The 18,286-nt window shown below is 45.0% G+C and overlaps 2 protein-coding genes across 2 annotated transcripts in view; one reads left to right on the top strand and one right to left on the bottom strand.

Annotated features, from left to right (window-relative positions):
• The first annotated feature begins 489 nt into the window (after positions 1 to 489).
• On the top strand, positions 490 to 9,143 carry noc3l (NOC3-like DNA replication regulator). The gene is made up of 21 exons (XM_063002628.1): positions 490 to 623; positions 1,656 to 1,860; positions 2,363 to 2,492; positions 3,290 to 3,450; positions 3,553 to 3,627; positions 3,902 to 4,035; positions 4,464 to 4,625; positions 4,720 to 4,813; positions 4,894 to 5,069; positions 5,484 to 5,612; positions 5,767 to 5,898; positions 5,982 to 6,062; positions 6,215 to 6,315; positions 6,419 to 6,491; positions 7,113 to 7,176; positions 7,279 to 7,350; positions 7,473 to 7,654; positions 8,068 to 8,196; positions 8,306 to 8,403; positions 8,496 to 8,580; positions 8,677 to 9,143. The coding sequence occupies exons 1-21, from the start codon at positions 615 to 617 to the stop codon at positions 8,794 to 8,796; spliced, it is 2,412 nt and encodes an 803-aa protein (XP_062858698.1). The 5' UTR covers positions 490 to 614; the 3' UTR covers positions 8,797 to 9,143.
• A 989-nt stretch (positions 9,144 to 10,132) lies between these two features.
• The window catches only part of plce1 (phospholipase C, epsilon 1), a 46,827-nt gene continuing 38,673 nt past the window's right edge, over positions 10,133 to 18,286 (bottom strand). Inside the window, exons 26-34 of the mRNA XM_063003370.1 lie at positions 18,074 to 18,237; positions 17,709 to 17,970; positions 17,438 to 17,556; positions 15,818 to 15,946; positions 15,546 to 15,737; positions 13,924 to 14,088; positions 13,202 to 13,414; positions 12,838 to 13,065; positions 10,133 to 12,226 (exon numbers count right to left, since the gene is read on the bottom strand). Of these exons, the coding sequence (XP_062859440.1) occupies positions 12,904 to 13,065; positions 13,202 to 13,414; positions 13,924 to 14,088; positions 15,546 to 15,737; positions 15,818 to 15,946; positions 17,438 to 17,556; positions 17,709 to 17,970; positions 18,074 to 18,237 (1,406 nt within the window). The 3' untranslated portion in view covers positions 10,133 to 12,226; positions 12,838 to 12,903. The remainder of the gene's footprint in view (positions 12,227 to 12,837; positions 13,066 to 13,201; positions 13,415 to 13,923; positions 14,089 to 15,545; positions 15,738 to 15,817; positions 15,947 to 17,437; positions 17,557 to 17,708; positions 17,971 to 18,073; positions 18,238 to 18,286) is intronic.

Here is an 18,286-nt window from a genome sequence, read left to right as displayed (position 1 = left end):
CACATGGTGGCAGTACAGAACCAGCAGACACGTGATTGTGTTTCTGCTTCCTGTTGGTAACCGGCTTTTTGAGTCATATTCTAGAATCGGTTCATCTGAACTATCTGTTTAAATGAACCGAACATCGAGTTTCAGTCTGATGTGAACATTTTATAATTATTGTTTACGTTTTATAATCGCCACATTGTCCACAAACCACTAACTGTGCTTAATTTATCAACATGTTGTGCTGTTTAGGTAAATATGAAACGATATTGCATATTAAAAAAGATGTGTACATTAAAAAAAAAAACGAAGCCATACACACAGGTAGTTCAATCCTGGACTTTATTATTTACAAACAAATAAAACTGCTAATAAAACACATTATATAATAAAAATATTGTAACGTTTTTAAATAAAATAGAACTCATCCGTATACGTGTGCTGGCGAATCGACTCACTTTGGAAGAGTCGTGTAAGCGAGTCGATTCTTTAGTGACTCGTGGATCAGTGGGTGCTTCCTGTGGGTGAACACACGTGTGTTTCGGGGAATTTGCTCTGTAGTTAAAGAAGAGTTTATATTATTAATAAAGTGACTCTGGTTTCACTGCTGAAGCAGATTTATTAGCACCATGGGAGCGGTGAGTATCAATAATACACTTAATTACTAATATACTGTTTATATTAATAAATACACACAACTAACATGCAGCATTCAAGTCTACATACCGATCTAACTACATCTGTACACATCTCTGTGTGTGTGTGTGTGTGTGTGTGTGTGTGTGTGTGTGTGTGTGTGTGTGTGTGTGTGTGTGTGTGTGTGTGTGTGTGTGTGTGTGTGTGTGTGTAGTCCCAATACACTGACTGTGTTTAGTGTGTGTGTGTAGTACCATAGACTGATCGTGTTAAGTGTGTGTGTGTGCGCGCAATTCTATAGTATGATTGTTTAGGGTGTGTGTGTGTAGTACCATAGACTTAGTGTTATGTGTGTGTGTGTAGTCCCATAGACTGATCGTGTGAAGTGTGTGCGCAATACTATAGTATGATTGTTTAGGATGTGTGTGTGTGTGTGTGTGTAGTACCATAGACTTATAGTGTTAAGTGTTTGTGTGTGTGTGTGTGTAGTACCATAGACTTATAGTGTTAAGTGTGTGTGTGTGTGTGTGTAGCACCATAGACTCATGGTGTTGTGTGTGTATATATAATACCACTTAAGATTGATGGTGTTACGTGTGTGTGTGTGTGTGTGTGTGCAATACTATAGTATGATTGTTTAGGGTGTGTGTGTGTGTGTGTGTGTGTGTGTGTATAGTACAATAGAGTGATAGTGTTAAGTGTGTGTGTGCAATACTATAGTATGATTGTTTAGGGTGTGTGTGTGTGTGTGTGTGTGTGTGTATAGTACAATAGAGTGATAGCGTTAAGTGTGTGTGTGTGTATAATACCACTTAAGATTGATGGTGTTAAGTGTGTGTGTGAGGAACCTGTAAGCTTTAGATGGTTTGCAGGTTCGTACCTAACTCACGAATCCCTTCGCCTCGCCCTCCCTCCCTCCCTCAGACACAGCCAGTCACGGCCGGCCGTTAGCAGGGCTGAGATCTCGACTAAATAAAAGTGTTTAATTTTTTGTCTTTGCTGTTTTTTGTTTATCGCCGTTAAACCGTTTACAGAAACAGAAGAAGAAGAAGACGCCCAGCTTCCGCAAGCTCCTCAAAACCAGCAGCGTGAAGCTGGAGAACAAGCTAAAGAATCAACAGTTCAGGCAGCAGAACAAAGCAAAGAAACAACGCAAGGAGCAGAGGAAGCTCCGCCAGGCCATCGGCGACGTCTCGCACCGGACGCTGAAACCACTAGAGCGTTACCATAAGAAAGCGGGTGAGCGGGTCTGGTTAATCTGCCGCGCTGAACTCAGCCGTGATGGTTTAACCTCTGCGTCATACTGCAGCTCCATCTCATACTGGGTCACATAACCGGGATATTTATATTTTATATCATAATTATACATGTAACTGTGAAGGTACTGGACGAGTATGCATGACTTTAATCCAATAGTCGTGGCTCAGTTGCAACCTAGTGTGGAGCTCTGAGGAATCACCTGGAAGGTTGTGGGTTTAAATCCCGGTTCTGTCGTGCAGACACAGTCTGGGTGTGACCAAGGGTGTACATTGAGGTGTAAACATAGTACATAGAGGTAGTAAAATGAGCTAAAAGTTATAATGTGTAACCAGTAATACCACGAATGGCCTGTAGATGGCGCAGTGTAATCGTCTTTAAGAATCGTATAGTAATTTTTTACACAGATTTTTGGGGTGTCCACATACTTTTGATCATTTAGTGCATTTAGTGTTTTCTAATTGTCGGATCGTTTGATGCGCAGGGGAGGAAGAGGATGAGGAGGAATTCCTGGAGTCGCTGCCCACAGACATGATGGAGGAGGACGACCTGGAGCAGATCAGATCCATGGCGGCTAAAAGGGCGTCCTTCATCACCAGGGACCTGTCCTCCTGGTATGGCCCGTCATCTTCTTACTGACGCTTCCGTTGCCATGGTTTCACTGATGCCGATCTAATGCGGCGGCATGGGGGGGCGGTGGGTAGCACTGGCGCCTCACGGCAGGAAGGTCCTGGGTTCGATTCCCGGGTGAAGTGTGGTTTGCACGTTCTCCCTGTGAGTGTCTGTATGGGTTTCCTCCGGGTGCTCCGGTTTCCTCCCACAGTCCAAAAACATACAGTCAGATAAACTGAGGCAACTAAATTGTCCGTAACTACCGTCCCTGTCATGAATGTAACCAAAGTGTGTAAAACATGACGTTAAAATCCTAATAAGTCAATAAGTAAATAAATACAATTAATTAATTTTAAAGTATGTGCTGCTAAGCAAGGATATTGTTAGTTTTTTTGGTAAATCACTCATTGCTTCGTCACCATAAGCAGACATTTTTATCAGTAAATACATGACTAATTAATAATTAGAGCTTTTTATGTAATTTTTTTAATATTTAATATTTTTTATTGCTGTTATGCACTGAGAGTCGCGCACTGCCGTCTGTGCAGTTCCTCGGCCGGCCACCAGAGGCCGCTGTTGCTGCAGCAGCACTGAGTTAAACACCCGAGTTAACCTCCCTTTCTCAGATGTTCCACCAGATCGATGCCACTCAAACGCCCAGTATTAATTAGGAACTGGTTCCATTAGGTCCGTTTGACCCCCTGCCCGGTCATACGTGTTAACTAACCCTAACTTTTGGGTCAGCACCTCGTCCTGGCGGTACAAACGTAAATCTTGGGACTTTCCGCCTTTGTCTCAGCGCTCCAGTTCACGCCAAGAAGCGCAAGTCGGACCAGGTGCTGGAGAAGTACGAGAAGGTTCCCCGAAAAATGAAGCAGCAGGAGGAGGAGAAGGAGGTGGTTCATCTGCTCCCCATCAAGGACAAACGAGGGCTCATCCCACAGACCATGGAGAAACCTGGTGAGAACCACTAATCCACCCTCGTCCATCCTCACTGCTGCTGGTAACGTCTGTCTGTTCAACTCGTGGAGATCATGATGATGAAATGATTTTGGTTTTCAGTGGTGAAGAAAGAGGAGGAGGAAGAGGAGGAGAACGATGAAGAGGAACTTAAGGATCAAGATGATTCAGAGCAAGGTGAGGTCTGCAGTTTAGTCATATCCCGTTCCTCTTCCTCTGCTGGAGACCCAGATGGCGTACGGAGGGTGACATGCCTTCCATCAGACACGTGTGCGCTCCACCGACCCCTTCTCATCCCCCCGTACTTCGGTTGATCGGCACGTGAGGTCGGTCTTGCTCATGGAGAGTCACGCGCTGATCTCCACGTTCCTCCACACCTGTACAGGTGCCCACTAGGGGGCGCCCGGTAGCAGAGCTGAGACTGTTTTAATGTAATTTTTATATCTTTTAGATGCAGATGAAGCTCCCAGCTTCCTGTCGCTGAGCCCTGAGGAGCAGATGAAGCTTCGCTCGCAGAAGCTGATGGAGAGGAAGCTGCGGATCGCCAGCCTGGGGTCAGCCGTCCTGGCCGATCCCGATTCCAACGTAAGATGCGCATGAGTTCTTGCCCGAAATGCGCTTGTGCTGAGCTATGTGTGCGTGCTAAACCCCGGGCTGGTTTTATAGATGTTTAATGTGTCGGTGGTTGTTTGGGGTCAGACATGCGGAGGGTGGAGTGAGGGGTTCGAATCTCAGCAGTCCTGTCACGGCACGCCCTCTGCTGGCAGGATCGAGTGGGTGCATTTGCCCATAGCGTAGCCTGACTCCGTGTGCCGTACAGCTCTCTGTGAGATCAGAATCTGTGATTTCTGATGGGTTTATCACGTTGTGACCCAACTTTAGGTCCTACAGCCTGGCACTAGGTTATAAGTTCAGTATAATTCTGATACAGCAGCATTATTTAATAATAATAATTATAGGGTTAAAATTTGATTCGTAGCCGCACTGGACACGAGCTTTGATTCTCTGATCAGATTAAGAAGCTGAAGGAGCTGAGGGCCATGCTGATGGAGACGGACCCCTGCGTGGCCGTCACGGTCCGGAAGCTGGTCATGGTCTCGCTCATGGAGATCTTTAAAGACATCGTGCCCTCATACAGGATCCGCCCGCTGACCGAGGAGGAGAAGAACACCAAGGTACGCTCCGTCGGCTCCGCCGGCTCCGCCTCACCCGGGGCGTCCGTCAGAAGGTGTGTTTGTTATCACCTCACGCCTCTGTGTCGTGTTCCAGGTGAAGAAAGAGACGCAGCAGTTGCGAGAGTTCGAGGAGGGACTCGTCAGCCAGTATAAATTCTTCCTGGAGAATCTGGAGCAGACCATCAAGGGTACGGAGACGCCGGGCGGTCCGGGACGCCGAGCGCTGACGAGCGGTGCTGACCCTGTCCCTCTTCCTGTTCCTCCACAGACTGGAAGCAGAAGAAGCTGAAGGGCAGCCGGGCCGTGTCTCTGGCCTCCTATAAGGGTCTGGCTGAGGTGGCCATCAGGTGCATGTGTGAGCTGCTGGTGGCGCTATCGCACTTCAACTTCCACAACAACATCATCGTGGTGGTGGTGGCGCTCATGAGCGAACCCTGCAGAAAGGCAAGTCCTACAAATTCCAACTGTGCAGTAACAGTTTAGGGAAGGTCCTCTCCCGCTCTGTAAAGATATGAAGAAAAGCTCGGTTCTGAGCTCAGCCTCAATCAGCAGCTCCGGGATGAACCGGAACACCGACTGATCGATCAGTGCCCAGCCGTACACATGTACAAATTCCCACACACACACACACGACTGTTGTTCTAGCTGAAACGATCCGACAAGCTAATGGTCAGGCTTCCAAATACTTCTAACCAAATACTGTACTTCATGGTTCCTATCAAAGTTCCTCGAGGAACCTCCATCAGATCGACATCTAATAGATCCCTCACCCTCACACACACCGTCAGATCCACATCTAATCAACATCCTGACGTTGATAGTCCTGGAACCGTAACCCTCCCGCCGATGTGTCCTCAGGTGTCTGAAATGTGCTGTGAGGCCGTCAAGAAGCTCCTGAGGCAGGACAAGCTGGGTCAGGCCTCACTGGCCACGGTGAGGGTCATCTCAGGCATGGTCAAGGGCCGGAACTACAACGTCAAACCTGAGGTACGTCTTTCGTTTCTATTAGCGATGGACGCTCAGTTATTAAAGCGTGTTTTAAACGTTTGCTCTGCACCGGTCGGGTTCATACGGAGATCCGTATCGCGCACGGAGAGTCGCACACTCTACTGACCACTGCTGTCCCCTGTGTGCGTTTCAGGTGATGAAGACGTTACTCTGTCTGAGGATAAAGGAAGTAGAAATGAAGAGAGACACGGAGGACCTGACGCCCAAGCAGAAGACCATGAACTTCCAAGAGAAGAAGAAAAACCTGTCCAGGATGCAGCGCAAGGTTCGGCGCCACCTACTGGACTCACCTCAGTTCGCGTGGTTCTCTGTTATTTTTAAAGCTGATGGTTTTTCTGCCCCCCGCAGTGGAGGAAAGCTGAAGAGAAGCTGCAGAAAGAGCTGCTGGAGGCCGAGGCGTCCGAGAGTAAAGACAAGAAGATCAAACTAGTGAGTTTTAGGATGTTTGGTTGTACTGGAGCTTATTAATCGTTCCATGCAGTGATAGAATCAATAAATCAACAAAAAAGCGAGAGAGGTCCACAAGGATGCAGGAAAAGTGACCCCCCCCCCCCCCCCCCCGTTCCTTTCTGCCCTCCCAGCACACCGAGACCCTGAACATGGTGTTCCTCATGTACTTCAGGATCCTGAAGAAAGCTCAGAAGTCCGCCCTGCTCCCCTGCGTTTTAGAAGGGCTCGCAAAGTAAGTGACCCCCCCCCCCCCCCCCCCCCCCCGGTGCTCTGTACAACTGTTTCCTTCTGTTTACGTCTAAATGTTTCTAATGGTGGGGGATTTTCTCTTTCAGGTTCGCTCATCTTATTAATCTGGAGTTTTTTGACGATCTGCTGTCGGTTCTTCATGGATTAATCACGTCTGGAGTGAGTTTTATCGACGCCTTATCGACACGTTTCTTAATAACAGTAAATAAATCAGGTCAGATAAACCTTTCAATCATGAAGGAGTCGTAATTATTAACGTTAATCTGTGTCCGTATAATATTGGACTATTTATTTGTATAATGTTTTTTCCAGTAGACATTTTCAAAGCAAACAGATTCTGTCTTAAAGCAGCTTTACAGAATTTAGGGCGGCAGAGGCTGGAAAAACTCCCCAAGTATTACAATCGAGGAACCTTAAGAGGAACCAGACTGGACAGGAACCTTCATCCTGCTCGAGTGACCTAAAGTGAAGGTTTTCAAGCGTTTTTTAGCATGAACAATGCATCTCACTCTCTGTGGTTGTAACATAAAGCCTCCACAAGGCGGCGCTGTTGTACAAGTTTATTTCATTATTATTAATTTTCTCAGCTTGCAGGTCTTAAAGGATCATTTAAATAGAAAATAAGCCAGAAAATGTAAATCAAACATTAAACGTGACCAAATTCGAATTGTTTGTACAAAACAGAGCTGCACTACAGTCCAACAGAGCAGGTTTGTATTATTCAGACTCTTATCTGTTCCGAAATGGCTTATCTGTGTGTGTGTGTGTGTGTGTGTGTAGGATTTGTCGTACCGTGAGAGTCTCCACTGCATCCTGACCGCCTTCCACATTCTCTCAGGTCAAGGTACGCGCTGGTTCGCTCTCTTCTTCCACGCCAGGCGTCATTATTCATTATTTTCTCCTCTGGACCGACTGACCCTCTTTCGCTCTGTTGTGTTTCCTCCAGGCGAAGTGTTAAACATCGACCCCCTGAACTTCTACACCCACCTGTACAGAACCCTGCTGACGCTGCACGCGGGTAAGCGTGGCCCCGGGCCCCTGGGTCTGTGTTAATCTGCTCTCTGTGTGTGTGCAGTGTGTTAACGAGCGGTGTGTGTGTGTGTGTGTGTGTGTGTGTGTGTGTGTGTGTGTGTGTGGCAGGAGCGTCGAACGAGGACACGTCCATCGCGCTGCAGTGTGTGGACGTGATGCTGAGCAAACGCAGGAAGCAGGTCACGCTGAACAGAGCGCTCGCCTTCGTTAAGAGGCTCAACACGCTCGCCCTGCACGTCGTGCCCGACGCCGGCGTGGGCATCCTGGCGGCTAACCGAGCGCTAGTGCACGTGAGTGGGCGGGGTGACTCTCATACTAAGCATGGAGCTGTGGCGACTTCTATTCAAATCTATATGTAGGCGCCCCCTAGTGGTCACGATTGACAGTGCCTGCAGCAGACAGAGTCGGCCACTAATCTGCCGGGTGGGAAAAGACCAGACGGGCGTCGATCCATCACACGGGTGTCCAAACCTTTCTTGTTGGGGGTCAAACGGAGTGAAAATTCACAACCACGGGGCTACAGACTCTCTGTAATGAAAGAAATAAAAGTATAACAGAGCTCCTGATTACTAACAGTTGAGTGATTAATGATGGGCCGCAAATGATTGTAGTTTGGACACCTTTGGTGGGACTTGAACCGGCAACCTTCCTAATTACTAGTCCAGTACCTTAACCACTGACCTTTGTTTGTGTTCCCGTTCAGACGTTCCCTAAGTGTGACATCCTGCTGGATAACGACATGCAGGGCAGCGGCGTGTACCTGCCCGAGCTGGACGAGCCCGAGTACTGCCACCCACAGAGTACCTGCTTATGGGAGCTGCACACGCTTAAGGTAAGGTGACGGCGCTGGTGCCCAAATCCTGACCGGTTGGGCGCTTTTCCACCCCAATATCAAAAATCGGTGCTTGTGTGGAACCAACGTGTGTGTGTGTGTGTTGCAGAGACATTACCACCCCATGGTGAGGAAATTCGCCTCTCATCTCTTGGTTGGAGCTCCAAGTGAAGGATTTGGTGCTCTCAGCTTAGAATTAAGCAGAAGGTACGCCCTCAACCCCCTCTCCTGATCATAATATATATATCCTGAAATACTGTAGTGATTGTATACATTTCTATACCATCATCGCCCTGTAGATCACCGGTGCAGCTCTTTGAAGATTACAGTGTAAAGGACATGACCTTTAACCCACCGGTTGCAGCATCGTCATCAAGAAAGAAGGTACGGACACACACCCCACCCCACCCCACCCTAAACGAAAACAAACGCCGGATACGTTCACCTGGTTCAGCTCCATCACGTACCTCTGTGTTGCAGGAACGTTTCACCATCGGTGATGCCTTCCTGGATCCGGGGCTGAAGCAGCAGATGGACGCGGCTCTCGGGCGGGGCGACGGCTCACCGCTGGACTTCGCCGCTCACCTGGCGCCGGCGTGACTCCGTACACACACACAAATAAAAACCTTCACTGTTTTATTCAGCCGCTGTTAAAAACTCTTCATTATAAACACGGAGACCCCGGCGGACGTTTATTTAGATTGAACTCATGCCCTGCCGATTCACCCCGAAGGTAAAAAGCTCAGGTGGAGAACGGGACAAAATAACGGAAACACGTCATCGCTCGGTGCTGAACGTCCTCTAAGAACAGGGATGATACAGAGGGGTAAATGCTTTACCCTCCCAACTTCTTTAAATCATTTATTAATAAAAGAAATAAAGTCGACCAGACAGAAAATCTCAGCTTCATCCTGTCAGCAGACAAATAAAAAAGGAAATAAACGAAACACTGTGTGCGTTATTATTACCATGTTTAATACTGTCCAAACTTCTCCTGATTTGGGGCTGTAAATGCAGCCATACATACATTCATACTTAAATAAATTCATACATTCATTAATACATCCATAAATTCATTCTTTTATACATATATACTTGTATACATTCATATCTACATTCATTCATGCATCCGTCCATACATACATTCATCTATCCATACGTCTATACAAACATTCAGCCATACATATATTCATTCATTCATTCATCTATCCATACATTCAAACATACATCTATTTATTTATCCATACATACATTCATCCGTCCATATAACCATTCATCTATACACACATACATTCATGTACACATACGTATACATATGCATACATACACACATTCATTCATTCACTTATCTATACATACATCCATACACACATTTAATAATCCATACACACATTTATCCATCCATATAAACACACATACATTCATGTAAACGTCCATATATGCATACATACATTCATTCATTTACTTATCTATACATACATACTTACATCATACATTCATCCATCCATATAAACACACATACATACATTCATCCCTACATTTATTAATCCATACATTCATTCATATATACATACATACACACACACATACATTCATCCATATAAACACAAATACATTCATCCATACGTCTATATATGCATACATTCATTCATTCATTTACTTATCTATACATACATACATCATACATACATCATACATTCATATATTTATACATACACACAAACATACATTCATCCATTCATATAAACATTCATACATACACACATACAGTCATCCATACATTCATTCATACATAACACACACACATTCATCCATCCATACACACAATCACCCATCCAATACATTAATCCATACATCCATGTATACATAGTTCCTACAGAGGAAGATAAACCCTCTCAGAGTAAATGAATACAAATAAATTAAACAAATCCAGACGTTTTCTTCTGCAAGGTTTATTTTTATTGTTAAATTGATAAAACGTCCTCCACAGTAGTCACATCAAGGTCACAAGAGACCAACAAAACCCCTAAACACGAGAAGAAAAAAGTGCTGAACACTGACGTTCTTACAGAGAACAATACAGAGATCATCAAGAGCTTAAAAACAAAACCAATAAATTCTTTTATTTTAAAATATAAAAGTATAAACGATGTACACCGGTACTGAATGAGCTACATACATTTATTTACACCCTCCAAAATAAATTAAACACCAGACTTTAATAGATAAACTGTACTGTAAATAAACTATAATTATATACAAGAGAACACACAGAGAGCCGACCCGGGCTATTAAATAAATAACAATAATAATAATAATAATACAGTTAAGTCAAGTGAAGAGTTAGGAGGAAAAAAGCAAAAGCAGAATAGATCCACTGTACAGAAAATAAGAGTCAATAAGAGCACGATATTACAAATAAAACGACTTCACGTCTCTACGTGTGCAGAGGAGGTCAGAAAGATAAACGTACAATAAAAGAACATTTAACTGCATCCTTAATTTAACTGAATAAAGTCAAGAGGACCTGAAGTGCCAGTGCTTTATCAGAAAGGTTTGTGCAACATGCTAAAAATAATAAAATCAACATTTTCAGAGGAAAGATCGAGAGTCAGACATTTCCCAAATAAACGAAAACACGACGGTGCAAATCAAAAATACAAGCGATTAAATTTATAGAATTATTTACTGGAAAGTTAAAGAAAGTTAAAGCTACTGATGCACTTTTACACCACGAGGCTGCAAGCACAGGGAGAAAGAACTGAGTCTGCGCGAATGGAAATGACTGGAGATCCTGTACAGGTGATGAAGTGCATTAATTACTATGTTTAGGGCAGCTAAATAAAATATTTATTATTATTATTAATTTATTAATATTTATTATTATTTTAATTATAATTAATACTATAAAAGGCGCTCGGGTGGTGCTGATAACCGGGTTCGAATCTCAGCTGTGCATAATGAGCGATTGACGCCCTGTCCAGGGTATTTCTGTTTCTCGATGGAACTGGGCCTTCTGAGACCCTGACCAGGAGAAATAATATTAAAATACTTAATACACGCCACCTGAATGTTTATCATGTCGAATTTCATTTGTTTAACTCCACTTTCAGGCTAAATATCAACTTAAATGAGTTCTGGGTGCTTCGTTTTCATGTCAACACCCAGCACACAAAAAACCCAATTAATTAGTATTAATTAATAGGATTTGGTTAATAGTAAAAATACTAAAATAAACTAGTGTTGATTGTCAGGTCAGGTTTGTTTTTAATTGGTCACCTCTCGGTGGTTCGATAGAATTTTGATGGTAAACGATGGGAATGCAGGTTTAGAATGTGACTGCAAAGCAATTAATAACACGTCAATATAAAATAAATTCTCTTCATTATAAACACGTAAACAAAATGAGTTCCTGAACCAACTTTCAGAGCGAAACTGGATCCCTTTGTTTAAAATGCCTCAAGTTTTAAAGGTTCTGTGGTCGTTCATTAAAAACACAGGAATTAAAAAGATAAATATGAAGAAATTCTGTAACGCTGCAGCGACCTTCATAAATAAATCACGGCGCGTTGTGGACTGAAGTCTTCACGACAGCCAGGTGAAGGACGCTACGCTTTAGAAAAGACTATAAATACAAAATAAATACAAATGTCGTTTAAATCCGACAGTACCAGAGTCTGCGGCGACCGAATGTGCAAACACGTAACAGTGCAGAACGGCAGCTCGACTTTCACAAGCTGAAAGGACTCGTGAGCACGAGGCAGCTCCGGCGACCCATGTGACCCTCTGTGTCCTTCAGCTACCGGCGCTAACCGGCTAATGCTACATCTCCCATGATGCACGAGGTCGTGCCGTCGAGGCCCATGTGCGAGGCTTGGTGGGAGGTCGGGACGCTCCGGAATTCAGACTCACTTGTGCAGCTTCCAGTTCCACAGCAGGGAGAGGGGCCATGTGGAGGGGGTCCGAGGGGTCAGGGGCCCCAGCCAGCCCTCGGCCGCCAACGCCTTCAGTCCCGACGACAAGAGAGAACCTTCGGAGAGACGGAATATCGAACAGCGCCGTCAGTTTTGTGTTCGTTTTGATAAGAAACACAACGTTAGGTGAACACAGAGCAAAGCATTTAATCATCAGAGATTAAAATAAGGTCAGCATTACAAACAGCATTTCAGTAAAAGTTGGGACGTTTAGTAAAAGGCGGTAAAAAGAATCTGTGATGTGTTAATTCCAGGGCACAAATTCCCATACGCAGACAGAAGAGCGTCTGTTGTTCTAGCTGAAAGGGTCACACAGATGGCACTCTGTTTTAATACAGTTTGTTTTTGAGGCGTCCAAATTCTTTTGGCCCCATAGTGTTTGTTTATTATAAGCCTTTGTTTACAAATTAAAGCAAAGTACAACAATCAGCCAGTTTATTAGGAACACCTATCTGGTACATACGTTCATTAGTTGTGGGCATACAATTACTAATTAATCAGAGGGTTGCCAGTTCAAGCCCCACTATTGCTAATCTGCACCCCTGAGCAAGACCCTTAATTCTCAAATGCTGGAACTGCATTCAGTCATAACTGCAAAATACAAAACGTAAATCTTTCAATCATTTTTGGACTGTAGGAGGAAATGTTTATGGGGTTCTGCATCTACCTGGCCGAGACTCCATGCACTGCACACACAAACACACACACACACACAGGTCGGTGAGCGTGCGGTTCAGTCCAAAACGTCGGGCAGAGGCACAACGCTGCGCTCCTCCTTACTGTGAGCCGTCTCGCTCGAGCCGGGCCCGTTCATCGTCACGCTGCGACTGCGGCCCGTCAGCTTCCGCAGCTCGCTGGCGAACGACACGCACTTGCGCTTGTCCTCGCGACCCATCTGCAACACACACACACACACAGAGTAACGTGACATGTAACAGACAGCAGGTCGGGGTTAATTCGGTTAGACGTTCTGCAGGAGCCGGATGTAACAGGAACGCGTTCATCAGTCTGGTCTCGTATTCGCCACGTACCTGCTCCTTCAGTTTGAGGATGAACTTTCCGGGACCCTTCCACCGGCTCTGGGCCTGGAACACACACTCATGGTCCAGCAGGACACGCTGAGTGGGTTTGGTCGAGGACGACTTCTTGCCGGGAGCCTCGCGGCCCACCTCCTCCACCAGGACGTAGTCGGTGGGGTGGGGGTTGCTCAGGATGCTGAGTGAGTATTTTGCTTTGCTTAGAGCCTGTGATCAGAAATGATGGGTTAGATAATCAGTGGGTCAGTTTTACCTTTTTACCATCTACAGTACATAATATTATTGAAAGATTCCAATAATCTGGAGGTCTAGACTGCAAATCAATATTAAGTGCCTTTAATAACCCTTTTTTTTTAAAGCACCCTTCCAAAGTCGTATGGAATTCCCAGATCATATTCCACCTCTCCTTCTGAAGGAAGAGGGTTGTGACTAACACACGCCCCTTCTGACATGTGTGCAGCACCAACCACTTCTTTTCACCTGCACCAGGCAGGTTCATACAAAGATCCGTCATACACCAATCTCTATTATCCCCCGTCTCTAAGCAGTGCCATTGATCAGCCAGCAGAGGGCGTAACTGCAGCACTTATGAGGAATCCCTACAACCCTCGCTCCCTCAGACGAGCCAATTAAGTCCGTGTAGGTGCCCGGATATCATGTTTTACCCCTGCGCCACCCAGACGCACACATAAGCATTAGTTCTTCCGGTTCCCGACCTGCTGGATGACGTCCTGTGCGGTGCTGTAGCGTGGAGCTTTAATGACCGTACGAGGTTGTTCTGGAGAAACATCATGGACCTGCACGAAGAACACACTGTCTTCTCCTACAGCAGTGTTCTCCTCCTCTGGTCTTTCCATCTCTGCGTTCTTCTCGTTCAAATTCTGCCGATACACAAACGTTCATTAATTACACCACAAGCAGCCAGACAGGAACAGATCTTTATTAATTAAGCTCTAATATCTCTAATAAGGTAAGTCTGGGGAAATCTGTGAGGGATTTTGGCTGAACGGTGGCTCCTAAAGCTGATCTATGCGTCCTGAAGGAAGAGCTTGAAACAAGGCAGCATATAAAACAGGCTGTGTTCCAAACTGTACTAAATAGTATTTATAATAAGTGCACTACCAGTGGTATAGTTACACACTAGGTAGCATTAATGATGTTTGGAATACAGACATAAAATCAGACTCACACTCGTGACTGTAAGCAGCATATTAAGTGTGAGGCTTGCAAGTGTGAAAAACACAGCAAATGCAGAAAGAATGACTTGCATGACTTGTTTAGCTGCTGTACAGAAGGTAAAAGGTTATTATTTTATTATTTTTAACAATTTAACAACAATTACAGCATTTTTGTGCTGTTTACAGCCACATTTTGCACAGAACGATCACAAAATGATCACGATACACCATGGTGCAGTTCTCTGAACAGCCAGCAGGGGGAGGAAAAGGCAAACAAATCCCACAGCTGAGGTAAACTACTGTAACGATCTTCTGCAGTAACGTTTAAATAAAAATAAACCTTTATTTATCAATTTAATCATTTTATTTATAGTTCTCATTGGTATAATACAGCGAATCCTCGACATCCCAACCAGTTCTGTTCCAAGGGCTCGATTTGTTGGGCTTGCGAATGCATCCAGAGCTGTTGTTAGCGCTGTATGCTAATGAAGTTATCCATCGAGATGATTCGTCTTTGTACTTGAAATAAAGTTTATAATAAATAAAAATCTAAAATCTTAACTTGAAAAAGTGGTGAGGAAATGGATAAATAAAAAATAATATTTACTGATCCAGCATATCGTGCCAGTTCCATTTCCACTAGACTATGTTATATGTTAGGCTACACTAGTGAAACAGCCAGTCGTTCTCTTTGGTGAGCTGACGACCCTCCTCACACCCTGACCCTCGACTTATACGGAAAACAAAGTGATTTGAAAAGAAGAAAATGCATTTAAAAAGTATTTTTATTTCATTTCCATTGTTTTCTGTCAGCCAATTGCGCTGTTTAGTGCTACCAAGCTATCGAATACGCACACACATCATCTTAGCTTTAGAAAATGGAGCAGCTAGCGAATGCGAGGCGAGACAGGAACTGATCTTACTTGCTGCAATCCAGTTAGTTTGAATTCTGCACTGATTTAAACAAATGTAAAAAGACGGACACTGACGTTTACATCTTTAAAAGTTCGCTAGTTAAAGGTTTGTACATAGAGGACTTACTCAATATTAAATTATTTAAAATAAATATTACAACGTTTGACTTTGATCATGCACCCTAAGCGTGGCTACGTCAAGTCTGTACTGGTGGTAAAAAAGGGGATATTTCTGAAATCTTTCACCTCTTCTTTGGTTTTGAGAAGTATTCGGCCCACGTAGCCCTGCTCAGGATGCCAGCCGCTCACTGTTCTGAGCACCCTCTCGTCAGACAGCAGGGGGCGCTGCTGAGAGACTTTCTTAGCATCGTTCTTCTCCTTTGAGCACGGTATCTTCTCCTCAACCAGGATGTAGTCAGGGGAGGCGTCAGGAACCAGCTGGAGAAGAGAAAACGTTCGATTTGGTCCAAACATTTATCAGACGACCTGGCTTCGTTTGCGTTTGCGCTGGCACTCACCACACTGAGGAGCTGTTTTGCAGAGGTGTGTTCTCTCACGCTGACCACAGTGAAAGGTTCAGGTCCTGGAGCTCCGTGCACCGTCACCTTGTGCTGCCGGGCTGCTCGTTTCTCCTCCGTGCTGAACAACTGAATAAATACAGCAACAGTTTTCTTCAATCTTAGGAGAATTCATTTAAAAACATCTAAATGAGCAAATAAGATTAAATTATTAAAACAAATGTGTAGATATTGGCTTGAACGTGCAGGTTTAACATCTCAGCAGCTTCTGATTCGCTCTGCTTTTTAAGTTTAAGAAACATTAAACTGAACACGCTACACATAGTGAGGTCAGGTAACAGCGCAACACGTTCAGTGAATATGTCCCATAAATAAAAAGTATAATCATCTTTATAACTGCTGTAAATACTCCCCCTGCTGGCTGATCGATGGCGTTGCACAGAGACGAGGCATAACAGAGATCAGTGCGTGACTCTCTATGCACTATTCAGATCTCCATATGAATTTGGCTGGTGCAGGTGAAAAGAAGCGGTCGTGTTGGAGGAGGCTCACGTGTTGGTCAGAAGTGGAAATACCATTGGGGAATTGGATATGAATAAATTGTGAGGGAAATGCATTTAAATGACTGAATAAAGTGGAAATAACTTTACGTTTACATTTGCGACTTTTAGCTGACTTACAATTATGACTAAAACAATTCAAGCAATTGAGGGCTAAGGGCCTTGCTCAGGGGTCCAACAGTGGCAACTTTCTGTACTTTTCCTGTTGTAATACAGCAATAATAATACAAAAAAACATGTTTACATAACGGGTTGGTCAGTTTTCATCGTGTAACATCATAAAACCATTTAGCGAGAGAAACCTGTAATAACAGGGAATCAGAAACACCTCCTGAGTGGCACACGGATTCCAAACACTGTCTCACAGACCGAGGGAAGCGTGGCACTGCCAGGGGAGCAAACACGCCACACAGACCTGTATGGTTTCCTGTTTATATTAAAACAGTGTCCTGCACTTATGGGGGGGTGAGTCACATTCCAAAGCTGGAAAAACATCAGAACTGCTCCTGACATGTTTTGCTTTGGCATGCTCTCCTGTTTCCTGTAGATGTTCCTCAGCTCCGGGGCGCTTACTTCATCTAAACTGACCGTTATCTACCCAGCATCACCATAATAACACCAACAAAACCACTACAAACATTCCAGGAATTCAGGAACTGGTGCAGCAGGGACCTTCAAGCAAGTCTAAGATGATCTTTGTTTTAAGTATTTTTCCTCCCTATCTAGTCATATCCGATTCCCCTACCACTGCAGACCTCCACTCTTGACCGAGGAGGGTCATGACTAACACTAACACACCCCCTTCGACACGTGTGCAGTACCGCTTCTTTTCACCTGTACCAGGGTTCATACAAAGATCCGTATCACGCATGGAGAATCACGCATCAATCTCCATTATCCCCCGTCTCGGTGCAGAGCCATCGATCAGCCAGCAGAGGGCGTAACTGCAGCAGTTATGAGAAATCCTCTCCAGAATTCCCACCCTCGGACCAGCCAGGCTTGCCAGATTTGGGAATCGGAACCTAAATTTAAATGTGTTGGATATAATGTGGGTTCTTACCACAGAGGCGAGCCGTGCTCCTCCATCAGGGGTCTCCTCTGTTCGGCGGCTAAACAGGAAGAGGCTGGAGACCTCCAGGGGCTCGTTGTGCTGGTTGCGTAGCTGAAGGTGTCTGTAGCCTAAAAAGCAAACATCATCGTCATCATTACCACCAACATAACTGCTCATAGTGTAGAAGGAGGAATGACTTCACTTGCATTACAAGTACAAACACTTATGGCATTGATCTCAGATACAAGCGTGTTGTGGTCGAGCTGAGAAGATTTCTGACCGGGTTTGAGGGCCTTCAGGGGCAGGATCCTCTGGGCCGTGACCTGCGAGCTGTTGTTCTCCACCACAGCCAGGCGCACGAAGGTCAGGTCCTCGAAGTGAACCTGGAAGGTGAAGCTCTCGTTCCACATGGGGTTGAGCGTGTTACGATGAATGGGCTTGCTACGAAAGTGGCAGGCATCGACTGGCAGTCCCAGCACCTCCAGCTCCACACACGGGCTGCCGCTGCTATTGGCCGGGCACACGTTCTGCCCAGATACCACCTGGAAAACAGAGTAGACGAGAAAAGGTTTGTGAGCCCCTTCGGAGCTACTTCTTGTTTTTACTCATCCAAGTCATAATAATAGAATGTTTTTATTCTCTTACGGTGAGGGAGTAGTGAGCAGGACTCATGTGTTCCAGGTCTCGCTCCAGTGGACTGAACTGCTGGTACAGGGGGCAGGAACGATCCCACAACACCGGGGGTTTCAGAACGAAGCCACAGTGACCGTTCGCCTCAAACAAGGCCGAGTTTAACTGCATGGGCAGGTCTGCAGAGAGAAGAATCGAGATATAGCCAATTACAAAACCATTGGGTTT

The sequence above is a fragment of the Trichomycterus rosablanca genome, chromosome 10 (genome assembly GCF_030014385.1).
Source record: "Trichomycterus rosablanca isolate fTriRos1 chromosome 10, fTriRos1.hap1, whole genome shotgun sequence".
Lineage (NCBI taxonomy): Eukaryota > Metazoa > Chordata > Actinopteri > Siluriformes > Trichomycteridae > Trichomycterus > Trichomycterus rosablanca.
This window is presented reverse-complemented; position numbering and strand designations above follow the sequence as displayed.

Excerpts from the sequence above, each read along its gene's own strand:
- noc3l (XM_063002628.1), top strand. Across the intron at positions 1,861-2,362 it reads GCGTTACCATAAGAAAGCGG|GGGAGGAAGAGGATGAGGAG; the intron begins GTGAGCGGGTCT and ends TTTGATGCGCAG. Across the intron at positions 6,492-7,112 it reads ATGGATTAATCACGTCTGGA|GATTTGTCGTACCGTGAGAG; the intron begins GTGAGTTTTATC and ends GTGTGTGTGTAG.